The 13,072-nt window shown below is 36.3% G+C and overlaps 1 protein-coding gene across 1 annotated transcript in view; it reads left to right on the top strand.

The window, feature by feature from the left end:
• Positions 1–13,072, top strand: part of exex (motor neuron and pancreas homeobox extra-extra) — a 159,526-nt gene that overhangs the window by 134,132 nt on the left and 12,322 nt on the right. The window contains exon 2 of the mRNA XM_081735928.1: positions 500–660. Coding sequence (XP_081592054.1) covers positions 500–660 — 161 coding nt within the window. The remainder of the gene's footprint in view (positions 1–499; positions 661–13,072) is intronic.

Here is a 13,072-nt window from a genome sequence, read left to right as displayed (position 1 = left end):
TCTCCTTTAAAATGCATGTTTTTCTTTCTTCTGTATCTCTGACCATATCAAAACTATACATTTTTATAAACCGTCAGTCCCATTCCGGACACCCTGTATTATGCGTTTCTACGTGTGTATATTTGTAACTTCGCTTGTGTGTCGATCTTTTGCCCCACTTGAAAGAAATACCCTGCGGGCGTTTCTAATTGCACACAAAATTTTCTATAAAATAAGCAGTTTTTGAGTAACCGATAGTGGCCAATAGATTTTATTGTACTTTCAATGTGAGAGAAAATGTACAAATTTTTAATACGGAAATAGCTCCATTTCATCTAAACATCACACATCACTAAGCCTATTTTACCAGCGTAAAAAAATGCACATAAGAATAGCGGTACTTTGTTTTGTAGAACATACCCTTTAATTCATTGTACATACTATGTATAATAATTAATGAAGAACTGTAACTATATTTTTCTTTTTAGTTGTTCTCAAACTTGTTCCTTTACTTTTATAGGAAGTCCTCAGCATGCTCTGTTGGGGAAAACACGTCGTCCAAGAACAGCATTTACTTCTCAACAGCTCCTCGAATTGGAGAAACAGTTCCGTCAGAATAAGTACTTGTCAAGACCAAAGAGGTTCGAAGTGGCCACCAGTCTCATGCTCACGGAGACACAGGTAAATACATGTCTATTTTGTTAGAGTTATAGAAATAATTTTAGGTTACTCTGGCTATCTATGCTCGCATCTGTTATAGTCCCAACAATGACTTAAGTGTCGAACATACTAAAACTCTCCGGGGAAAAATGGCAAGGAATGAACTGTTAAATTAAATTAAGTTACTATCCAAGCATTTGCCTGGCATGACGAAACAAATCCCTTGATAAAATTAGGAAATTCTGAAAATCAAAAACAAGACCTATCTACATCACTTTGAGACTACAGCACTGCAAGTGAATGGTTCAAGGCCAATATTTGAAACATTAAAATCCAGCAAACATATTCTATCATCCAAAATAATTCTATAACTGTTCATTTTCACGCGTAAAAGCAAGTTTCGGACGTAAGCACAGAAATAATTAGAATGAAAATACCTGAATTTATGTTCTGTGTAGAACTGTCTATAATGAGTTAGCATATTTAGATATGAAAATACTGGGTTATCAAATTAAATTTCTTTGATATTTACTTAATTAACCAATACATGAAAACCTATAGCAATAGAGAAGTTAAAATTCAGGGGAGGGGGAGAAATTAAACGAAAATTTTCATTAAGAATAATGCAAGAATCAAGTACAATGTATTCTAAAGCAATTGAACCGTTTATTGCAAAGTATTATAGCCTATTATTAAAAAAAAATCGAAATTATCCAAAGGTAATATTTTTTAAGGTGGAAAGGAAAAAAAATAATGACTGATACTGTCGACTGTTAAAACACCCCGATGAGAACTATTAAGTTTCGAGATAAAAACAAGTCAGAAGATTCACTGACAGACAGAAAAAGCGAACTATAGTCGTTAGGTATGTTGCTGAATTAAGGGATTAAATTAGATTGTGTAGTTGGAGACAGAGCTGGTCTTAACGATAGCTTCGATACTTGGCAACTAAACATGTTAATTGAAGGTAGAAATATTCTGTTCAAGAGGGTTATATGTATATACTGTCTTCCTTCTCGTACATAAACCCAAATCATGTGATTAATCGACCATTCTTCGGTGACATTCACATACATTCGTAAAGTAATGTCTGATGAATGTACACAATCATTTATTCGAGTTTTTCCCTTCTACATCACTGTACTTAGCTACTAGATACGTATATTTCTATTGGTTTGAAAATAGACATTTAAAAAAAATCCTTGTTAGGATTTTTCTCTACGTCGCTGTATATTTGCGTCTATTAGTATCTCGAAGGGATGTTTTTTCTCCCCTTCTATATATATATATATAGTCCTCATCTGAAATCAACACGGATGGCTTCATATACATATGTACAGGATTGATATTGTTTCATATTTCGGTTTTATTTTTCCTTCCTGGTACGGAAAGAGCCACCACTTCAGAGGATCGGCATAAAAATACAAGAAAGAAAAAATGGGGAAAAAGCATGCATTGTGTCGTTTCGCATACTAACTCAGTGTATGCTAATTGCAAGTCCAGGACTACTTTCGCTAGAATCGGACAACCACCGATATAGACCGTAGGGAGTGAGAGAGAGAGAGATACGTATGGAGTCCCAATCAGAATACAACGATGTTCCAAGCAGGCTTACACGTTCCAGTAGCCATGGAAACGAGGATGTTGTAAAGCGTACCCAAAGTTCCATTACTACGACAAATCACATGGCTAACAAGTCATTACACCGGCGGGGTGGTCGCAAAGGGGATGGGTGGATGAATGGGGCCGTCGAGAACTTTAGGAGCGAGGGAATGCATGTTTCCAGGGCTTTGGTACAGTTCCCGTGCAAGAGGAAGAGAGAGAGAGAGAGAGAATACGAATAGATAGAGCGTGGTTGACTTAACTCTCCATTAGTTTATCAGATATACCCAGCTAAAGTCAAAGGTAATTACATGGAAAAATACTTTAATTGTCGCCTTGACAAGACTTACTATACAAAAACTCTAATTGGTAATTTCTACTAAAATAGAAATAAAATAGAGACCACTTTTGTCATAGATCTCCAAATTATTAAAGTATGTTATCTCCATATGTTTATTTAAGCAAATTTTACCAGATTATTAATGTATTATTATCGAAATGATATGTATCGTGTTGATGTGTGTCTATTTTGCTAACTTTGCTGAAATGTTGTGACTATTCTTCCGGTATCAAAACAGTTAAAGTGAGCCTAACAAGAAACGAGAAACACTCTATCACTCTTTCCTCACATTGTCCTCTTAGACTTCCGAAAGTTCGTAAGTAACTTTAGTGCAGTAACATTTAGCAGCATTTAGTGCAGCATCATGATATAAGTAATTTTATATCAGGATCAACAAAGATATATGTCTAACCGTGCATAAAGTTGGAAGCTTCATATGTTTCTCCTTGTCTAGAAAATACGTGTGAACGTAGGAAGGTGTGAATTTTCCAACTCCATCCACTGTTATGTGTAGTACATGCTGATATAGAATTTCCTAGTTATGTCACTGTAGGCCTATAACCAACCCACTGATTTAACCAACGGATCTCAGAAACTATACTGTATTAGGGATAAACTCTTGAAAGTTTGTATAAATATTTCCCATATACAGTCTTCCAATACTAAAAATCAATATTTGATACCATATTTTAGTACTGGGTTCTGGGATCGAACCAAATATACTCCTTACTCTACAGTATCTTAACCCCTTTCTGCATGATTTTTTCTTTTAGCGAAAAAAAATATCAGTGTTGGAAATCCTCATATGGTAACTTGAAAAATAAATTAAAACTTGAATTTTAGATTTTTCACTTAATTCTGACGAGAAATAAGTGCCATATATGACACACTTACAACTCACAAAGAACATGCCAGATGACACCAAAATCTCTCATTCATACACTGTCAATACCTCACACAGCAGACAAAACAGTCATTTGGTGCCTTTGATAAATCACAAAAAAGCTAAAGTGAAAAAAAGCTATGTGCCATATATGGCACGGCGTGCGGTAAGGGGTTAACCGGGATGCGAAAGGTTGACAAATAGTCGTTAACTGTAACAACTCAAGACTTAAAGCTGTGGATGTAACATAGTGAATTATTTAAATAAAATTAAGCCCTTCGATAGAAATATTGTAGAAACCAAAATTAAATATAGAAGTAGATAAAGAATGAGGTTAAAGAGTAGTGAATTAAAGATGGAAATGTGTAAGTCGTAGTAATCTCCGGGAATTGATATTGCAGTTCTGACTATCTGACTTCCACCGAAGTCCATAGGGTTCAAGGTTTTGTTCTCAAGCAGATCCTTACAGAAGGACCAGAAGCAGAAGGACCAGATACAACAATAACACGAATTTGCCGTCTTCCACTGATGATTTGACATCCGTAAACAGACGGTTACTGTCCTTTACTTGGTCTTTCGAGGTAATGATATAGGCCCGTATTGACGGCGGTCTGAGGATCGAATCAGGGCAGGTCCCAATACCACTACCTTAGGATAACGGTAAGATGCTGTTTTAAGAAATGTGACTTCTAAAGGGAAATCGGAAATGGGTGCGTAAGGAACTCCAGTGAAATCAAACTTGCATCAACAAGTATTTTGAAACCAGAAACAAATTATCAATTTTTCAAATATTATCCATAAAAGTTATTCTTGCCTTGCGAGGAATGAATTTCTCGTAGTTTTTAAGTATTGTGTGAATACTGCAAGTATTTTCTCGCTCAACTGCCAGACAAATGGAAAACTTGAGGAGCTGTAAGTTTCTTACCAAACTGTTAGACAGAAAATTTTCGCGTCAGAGACATAAAGCACTGGGAAATCTATCATATTAGCAACAATAAAGAAAACAGATATTTTTGAGGAAAAAAAAATTGCATTTTCCATTTTAATTTATCTGTAAGTTGATTTTATAAAAATGAGATTCCCTGTGAGATATTAACTATAATTCTCAAATTACAATCACGCATTTCTTTCCATTGTTTCTTTTAGAAAGGTATAGACAAATGTTACTACAAAATTGGATAATCACACATAATCACACAATAAACACAGAATTTATTAGAGCCACCCGAAAAGAAGAAGAGTACTCACTCACGTGTTACTTTAAGCCAAGTACAGCTTTCACATTAATTATGCTGTAGGCTTATCAGAAAATTTACTTCCATTATCAAATTTCTCTAATGAATACAGTATTAATATATGGAATTTTCTTTTTGCGTAGCATTTTGTGAAACTTTGCAGCACAATTTGTAATTTTTGTATCGTATTTTCAATAGCAATGAAAATTTTTATTTTACTATTTTACGCGGAAATGAAATAAAAATTAACAATATTTGTATGTAAGAAACACGCATAATAATGGAAAACAAAGTAGAGGAAGAGTAATGTCAGTTATCGAAGTACTAACTTTGTCATGCTACCTATTGCCGAAAAGGTGACATCTATTTCTAATTTGTGTCTATATAGAGCTTTCTGTTAATTCAAAGCTCTCTAATATAGAGCTTTCTGTTAATTCATTCTATGAATTCAGCTAAATAGTGCTGAATTCATATTGCTCTCAAGAAACGGGGATCAGTATAAACGCCGCGACGAAAGGAGAGAAAATATAGTGATCGTAAAAAAAGAGCGAATTCGAGATTTCAACTGATTTACACATTTAATCGCCCATACATACCGAAAAAGTGACTTTTCAACATCTGTCCGTTTATTCATCCGTTCGTCCTGATGTACACTAGCATACAGGCCATATCGTTCAATATTTCGTATCTGAACCAAATCTTAATGTTTTCATGTGATCCTTCAAGGAGAGATTTCGAATTTTCTTTTTGCTCTAGTGTTGCCACGAGACGAGACGGAACCCTTTGAGGCGAGACACGAGACCAGACAGAATACTTGTCTCGTCTCGTGCCTCGAAAATGCAAACACAGTTTTTAAATTTGTTTAAAAATTTATTAACTCGGAATAAATTATTTGCCTTCGAAATGTATACCAGCGTTTATTATTTCAAATGAGGGCTATCCTACAAAGAACAGGGAGTACCTAAAATTGTTTTTTTAAATGATTCTTACGAACAGCTTTCATTTCCATTTTTCAATCAATTCAAGTTTAATTATTTTGTTTTGTTAGTGCTGCAGATTCAAGTACAATATTAAAGCCTTAATCGAGATCAGTGTTTTAGAAGATTTCAATCCGGGGACTGGTGGGGATATCTATGTATAATAATCCTGTTATAGAAGTACAAGTTCTCTTAATTGCATTTTTATCAGTAACTAACCATTGTTTCATGGTCTTTCTCATTCCGAACTAAGACAGAAACGTGTCAGCCTTTTTCGGTACCGGCACGAGTTTTGAAAGGATGCTAGTTCGGCAATAAAATTTAGTTTTCTTTTTATTGTTTTATGATGTTATTGGAACCTAAGCCATTTTTTAAATCGGAAATTCACATAGGCCTCCTTATTTGTTGAATTGGCGCCAGAGGTTCTGAAAAAGAGGATTTCAGAATAAATGGGAAAGGCTTGCCTTTTGACTGTACCGACGGTATTGACAAATATTCTTGTCATAATAATTCATTACTGGTTCAGTCGAAACTAAACAGTCGTTGTTGGAAGGTTGTAGTCGTGTTGTGTGTTGTGCTCTGTAACCAAATCAAGCTTGTAACCTAACCAAACCAAAGTTGTAATTTTAACCACTTGGTATAACAGCTCTTTTCTGTGGGCCTCAGTCGCTCCGGTGTTGCCACAAGACGAGACAGAACCATTCGAGACGAGACGACAACACCTTTTCGAAACGAGACGAGAACACCTTTTCGAAACGAGACAACCCGAAGTCTTGTCTCGTCTCATCTCCTTGCAAACACTAAGCCTACCCCTAAAAATAAGGATAGTTTACTAAGGGGTAAAAAAAAGATAGCAATTTTCTCAAAAACGGCTTTAACGAATTTGTTTATATTTCACAAATCAATTTTTCAATAACAACTTCTACTGTAGATTAAATTATTTCTCTGGGAAAAATCGAGAAGGGGTAGTTATAATTAAGTGTGTTATCTTTTACGCGATTTTCTAAATATATATATATATATATATATATATATATATATATATATATATATATATATATATATATATATATATATATATATATATATATATATATAATAAGAAATAAAAAACAACCGATTTTGCTCATATTTCACGAATGAATATTTCATTACTAACCTGACAATATAACAACTCATTTGTCCTGAAAAATCGAGATGAGGTAATTTATTTTTGAGGCTGAGTTTTTAAGACGATTTTCTCAAAGATCACTCATGCAATTTTTTTTCATAAATAAATATTCCATTACCAAATTGACAACACAGCATAACTCACTTGTCCTGAAGAAAAAGTCGATGAACAGTAGTTTGCTCTTGGGGGTTAGTTTTATCGGAAAATTTACTTAGAAAATTCAAGCAATTTTGTTCATATTTCATAAATAAATATATCATTATAAACCTGAAAATATGAATTATCTCATTTGTCCTGAAAACCTCTACGAGGGGCAGTTTATTCTTAGAAGTGAGTTTTTCTGGACGATTTTCTCAAGAACGACTCAGGCGATTTTATTCACATTTCGTAAATCATAAATCGCTTCCCTAAGAATATCTGCAAGGGGTAAGTTATCTTTTTTTGACAGTTTTGTGAAGTACAATCATGTAATTTTGTTGATATTTTATAAACACATTTTTATTAGTAATCCTAGTATATGGCATAAGTAATTTTTTTTACACAAAAGAATGTATAAGATATAGTGAACCTTTGAGATTGAGTTTTCTTGGGACAAAGTTTTCCCAAAACGTCTCATGATTTTGTTCGTATTTCACAAGAAAATCTTTCATTAATAACTGCAGTACAACATGATTTAGTTTAAGGAATTGGAGGGAGAAAGTTTAGTGCGGTGTCTAGTATCTTTTGTTCTGAACTTTGATGTAAACTACCATGTTTTAAAGTGAAAACCAGGAACGATGTTCCTAGATTTATTTGCAAGCCAAATACAGACAACACCCTAAAAAATGAAAAAAAAGAATACAAAAAATACATGGTTCTGTGATTGGTTGTTGACCGGAAAAGTGCGTTCAAATAACATGACTTTTGCCTCCACCTCCTCCCCGCGCAGTAGTAATCTGAAAATATGAGCTCCACCAAAAAAACAAAGCGGAGACAAAAGGCTGCTCTTTCAGTGTTTGCGGTAGTGATAACTGCGCGTCACAGGGATTTATATAATTTTTACACGAATATAACTTTGAGGAAAGTGACATACAGCAGCCATTAGCCCAGGGATAACGATAGGCCATCTCCATGTTGATGGTTTGTTGGAAGCTCGTATTTTTGGGGCTTTTAAGCTCTAACGAGGTTCGACAATTCATCTACTGGTTCTGGGAAGTACGAGATGGAAACGGATCACATTTGTCCTCGTTTACCCCTTCCCTTTCTTCTTCATCTCCCCCTTCCACCCATCCTCCATTCACACCACATACATATACGACATGTACACGATCTCTAGTCTACCATTATTATCTCCCTCCCCCTTTGACTCTTCTGCTCGTCTCGTACTGGCTGTGTGGCTGTGTTCTCATTCCTACGTACACTGACTGCAGTCTATATATGAGTGAAAGGGATTCTCTTGGCCATATCCAAAAAATGTGCAAGTCATAACTCAAATAATGATGTGCAAAAAATAATAAAAATTACACAACAAAATAATATTTGTAAATATTTTGTCTTTCTCTTTTCTTTTTAAGTTGCGCTAACTCTGGATATGAAATATATTTAAGTATAAATGAAGATTTGTAGTTGACAGTTTGATTTATATATTGTGTAATGTGGATATGCATTATCCACAGTTGTACAGTACAATAATGGAAGGTAATGAAGATGGATCTAAAAACATGGGCGGCTATTTTGTATTGGAACTGAGTAGGCGTGTAGAAAATAAGAGAACAAGTTATTTTTATTTAACAATTCTGTGGAACAAATAATTATTAATATTCTCTACATATAACTGAATCAGTGGCGTATTTAATGATCCAAGAGAGAATTCTCAATGATGATGCTTCGAGCCTTGAGAAGAAGCTATATCCTAAAATAATATACCATTTTGCACATACATAAATATGCCAATGTCCTCAGGGTGGTCCACTGTTTCAATGAAATTAATGTAATCAAGTAGTATTAGGTCTGATCAATGCAACGATAACTGACTATTAGCAGTATTGGGTGGCGCTAGCTTAGTTTTAGTTTGGAGTTTAATGTCTCTTTCAGCAAAGAGGCGTATACCTATGAGACGTAGACCTACATATTAACGTGGTCTCCGAGCCACATGAACCTATCGGCAAATCGAACCCGGGCATCCTGCACTAAAAATGCATATGTTAAGAATATAGCTACGATAGTTCTCGCAGATGATGTTGATAGTGAGGCATCATTAGACCAAATTGGGAAGCTTCACCAGCGTCCTGAGTACAATTAGGGAACTACCTAAAAGAAACAGATAGCTGACTCTTTGAACTTGACTAGACTCGAAACCGACATCTTTGAGCTCGATTCGAGAACTCGGCGTGAAAAATTTCCTCCAACTCGACTCGAAACTTGACTCGAATTCTGATCGAGTTTCGAGTCGAGTGAGCGGAGAAAATTCCTGTGTGTAGTTTCAAGTACTGTCTTCAAGTGTCCTTCATAGATAATGTAATTATTATCAATGATACTACTGCTACTACAACTTCTTCTTCTTCTCCTCCTCCTCCTCCTCCTCCTCCTCCTCCTTCTTCTTCTTCTTCTTCTTTTTCTTCTTCTTCTTCTTCTTCTTCTTCTTCTTCTTCTTATTATTATTATTATTATTATTATTATTATTATTATTATTATTATTATTATTATTATTATTATTATTATTATTATTAACAACACCGTGTATAAACAATAAAGATAAGGGTCTGAATACAAAAAAGCTAGTTAACTGACGACCTCGGTAGTCGGGAGGTCTAGGAGACAAGGACATCGTTCACGAGGTTCTGGGTTTGAGTTCCGGAGGAGCAAGTATTCAGGCTCGAGCCAAAAGTTCTTAAAACTTATAGGGCGCCGGCCAAACATATTCAAAAATTCTCGGCCCGGGTATAGGGTTGTCAACAGCTCGAGTGGCTCGGCTCACAACTCATTCACTATCGAGCCAAACCGAGAAGTGAGCCGACCCAATAGCTCACCCAACCAAGCCGGCTCGAGCTCTCTGCTGAATTAAGCCGAACCGAGCCGATGGCTCATCCCAACCGAGCCGGCTCGAGCCATTGACTCAGTTGAGCCGTGTCGAACCGAGCCGGTGGACTCGTTTCAATCGAGCGGCTCGAGCTGATGGCTTAGTTGAAACGAGTCGAGCCGGTTGACATCACTACCCGGATTGGGTTCAAAAATTCGACCGTCCAGGTCTGTTTTGATGGTATAAACTACAGTATATACTTATATTGGTTCTCACGACATTTGAAGTTGACTCGTTACAAGTATATTATTGCCTCGTTATCGAGACGAAACGAGAAGCGAGCACTGGAGTATTGTCCCCTCTCGTGAGCAACACTAAAAATATTCCACATAACTGCTTCTTTTGTCATGGCTTTCGGTTTCCAGTGTAATCAGGTCATGATTTCAAAACGAGTTAAAACGAGCTAAACGAGCGAGCCATTTATCAAACTCGACTCGACTCGAAACTCGACCTCAAAAACAGTAACTCGGCTCGGAACTCGACTCGAGAAAATTACCTTTGATTCGACTCGAAACTCGGTTCCAGTTTCGAGTCGAGTCAATTTTTTAGGTCGACTCGTGCCCATCCCTACTGACTCCTGTCAATAAATTAGTAATACTTTGATAACACTCTAAATGTGTTGATCACACGACCCTTAGCTTACAAAATAATCCAGCTTTAAGAGTCAACAACAGTTACAACAAATATGCATTGCAATTTCGGTTAAACTTTTCAAAAAAATCATCTTCCGATTCAGTAGTAAATACTTTTTCGCTCCATAGATATTTCTATTCTGAGTTTAAAATCATCAGTCTGCTACAACTCCTACCTCACTGGAAAAATGTCGCATTCCGTAAACCCTTGTAAATCAACAGATCAGGCTTGACATGTTCTAAACTCTTTTCTTCGTTCTAGGTAGATCCTACAAGCAGAAATCTCCTGTGGACACGGAATGGTCTAGTATCTGTATATTTTTCTTGACTTAAAAATGCAAATTATGCTCAACAATCACGAATTAAGTGCAGGAAAAAAATAAATCTACAGGAGATTTTGAATCTTTATCTTCTCGCTCTTCCACATGTGTTCTAATCATTCCACAAATCCAATTTATTTTTGATTTCCTTATCAATTTGTTTCTCTCTTTAATTAACACTAATACTGAAGTTGTTGTCTATGTGAGCCCTACTTTTGTCAGTGGAAATTAGTTTCAGCTGAGAACAGTGGCGCAGCCATGGGGCTCAAGCCCCCTTTAGTGTAGTGAGTACATTTTGCTTACATGCAGTGTGTTCCATGTGGTATTCCGATGTTAAGACATTATTTTTTATAAATTATCACAAAAAGAACTATTGTACAGTCATGTTAAAAGAAACTTACTTTCCAGAAGCCACATATGTAACCCTTTATGAGATTTCAGCAAATTGGTTGTATGCTGTGTTCTTAATCTTTTATTAGATCTGTGGGTGCGAATAGAACAGAACACAGTCGGTGAACGAAACTCAGAAGTTCCCAGCGTGCAAACCTGTGGAACACAGATTCGTTTGCTCAGCCAAGCCTGCCCGTGATCAACCTCGGGCACCAAATGCAGCGATCTATAGGCCTATTTATTAGATAATGGGCTATCTGCTCACCAAATTTCGTACGGATCCGGCCAGTAGTTACCGAAATATAAACAGCTAAATATGAAGCAAGCCAAGCCTGTCACTTGCCAAGCACGACCACCAAATTAATTATGTTTATTCCTTAGACGATGAGCTACCTGCTCTCCAAATTTGGTTTAGACCTGGCCAGTAGTTACCGAGAAATAAAGTACCACACACACCGACCTGCACATACACCTGGAGTGAAACTATAAGCTTCCGTATGCTTACGGCGGCAGCTAAGAGGAAATTAGATGTTTTATTTTATTTATTTTTTTAAATATTACTGAACTGCTGCTATTTAGCTAATATATATCGGCTCGAAATTTCAGGCCTGGTTTCCATTTTCTCGCATAGATCTAATTTATGCAAATGTCTACGGCCAAATTAGAATTTGGTAGCCAATGACAACCAAAAATTTCATACCACCATATATACGAGTATATGTAGGTTCTAGATGTGGTTATGTACAAATTTTCCTGTTTGATGAATTTCTGGATACTTCAATGGTTGGAAAGCAATGAATAGAAAATCTTCCAATTTTGTCAAAATGACTTGAGTCACTTGTATTATTAGTAAAGACATCAAGTGCTAATATTAAATAGAAACAAAACAGGATTAGTAAAAGAAGGAAAAGGAGGGGATGTAATAAAATAAATCAACGGTACTAAAATACATGTATAATTGTTTAAATAATTATTATTTTTCTGACCAGATTATGCATTTCTTTCTTAAAAATAAATTATTTCGCAACAGTTTCCTCACACGTTATGGAAACTTGTTACGAAATAATTAATTTTTAATAAAGAAATGCATACTCTTGTCAGAACATGGATGAAGTATAATTGTTACATTAAAACAAGCTCAGAACCGTAAAATCTGAAAGCTTCTGTTTGTGGCAAGTGATCTACTAGTAAAGGTAGAATTTCTATGATGCTGGTATCACAACAGTCATTCCACTAAAAAAATAAATACATAAATAAATAAATAAATAAAAGTCGCAAGATACATTGAAGTAGCTGTCATTAGTTTCTCATTTGTAGTAGGGATAGCCACAATGATCCGGTTCCGGCGGAACCGGTTCCAGACCTGAATCTGAAAACCCGGTTCCAGAACCGGATCTTAGGAACCGGTTTCAGACCTGGATCCGAAAGCCCCCAAAGACCCGTAAAGGAGGCACAAAGTTCATCTTTAAAACACTGCAAAGAGGACCATGCGCTTGTGCCCTCCCCGCCCAGACCCGCTTGTTCCTCCAGAAAAAAATTTTGGTCCACCAATGGATGTTTAGCCAAATGAGTTGGCCAGTTTGCCTGTTTAGCCAATGAGTTTGCCAGTTACCCAGTTTATTTAGCCAAATGAGACAAGCGGCTGCCGCCTGGGCGCCTGCCTGTCGCTTCCACCATTTCATCTAGCACACTGTTGACAGTCTGCCAGCAGCTGGGGTTTAGCGTAGGGATGGTCACAAAGTTCAGGTTCCAGCGGAACCGGTTCCGCGAGGAACCGTTTCTTGGAGATCCGGTTTTCAGAACCGGTTCCGGAACCGGTTCCAGA

The sequence above is a fragment of the Thermobia domestica genome, chromosome 13 (genome assembly GCF_964235325.1).
Source record: "Thermobia domestica chromosome 13, izTheDome1.hap1.1, whole genome shotgun sequence".
NCBI classification, from domain to species: domain Eukaryota; kingdom Metazoa; phylum Arthropoda; class Insecta; order Zygentoma; family Lepismatidae; genus Thermobia; species Thermobia domestica.
This window is presented reverse-complemented; position numbering and strand designations above follow the sequence as displayed.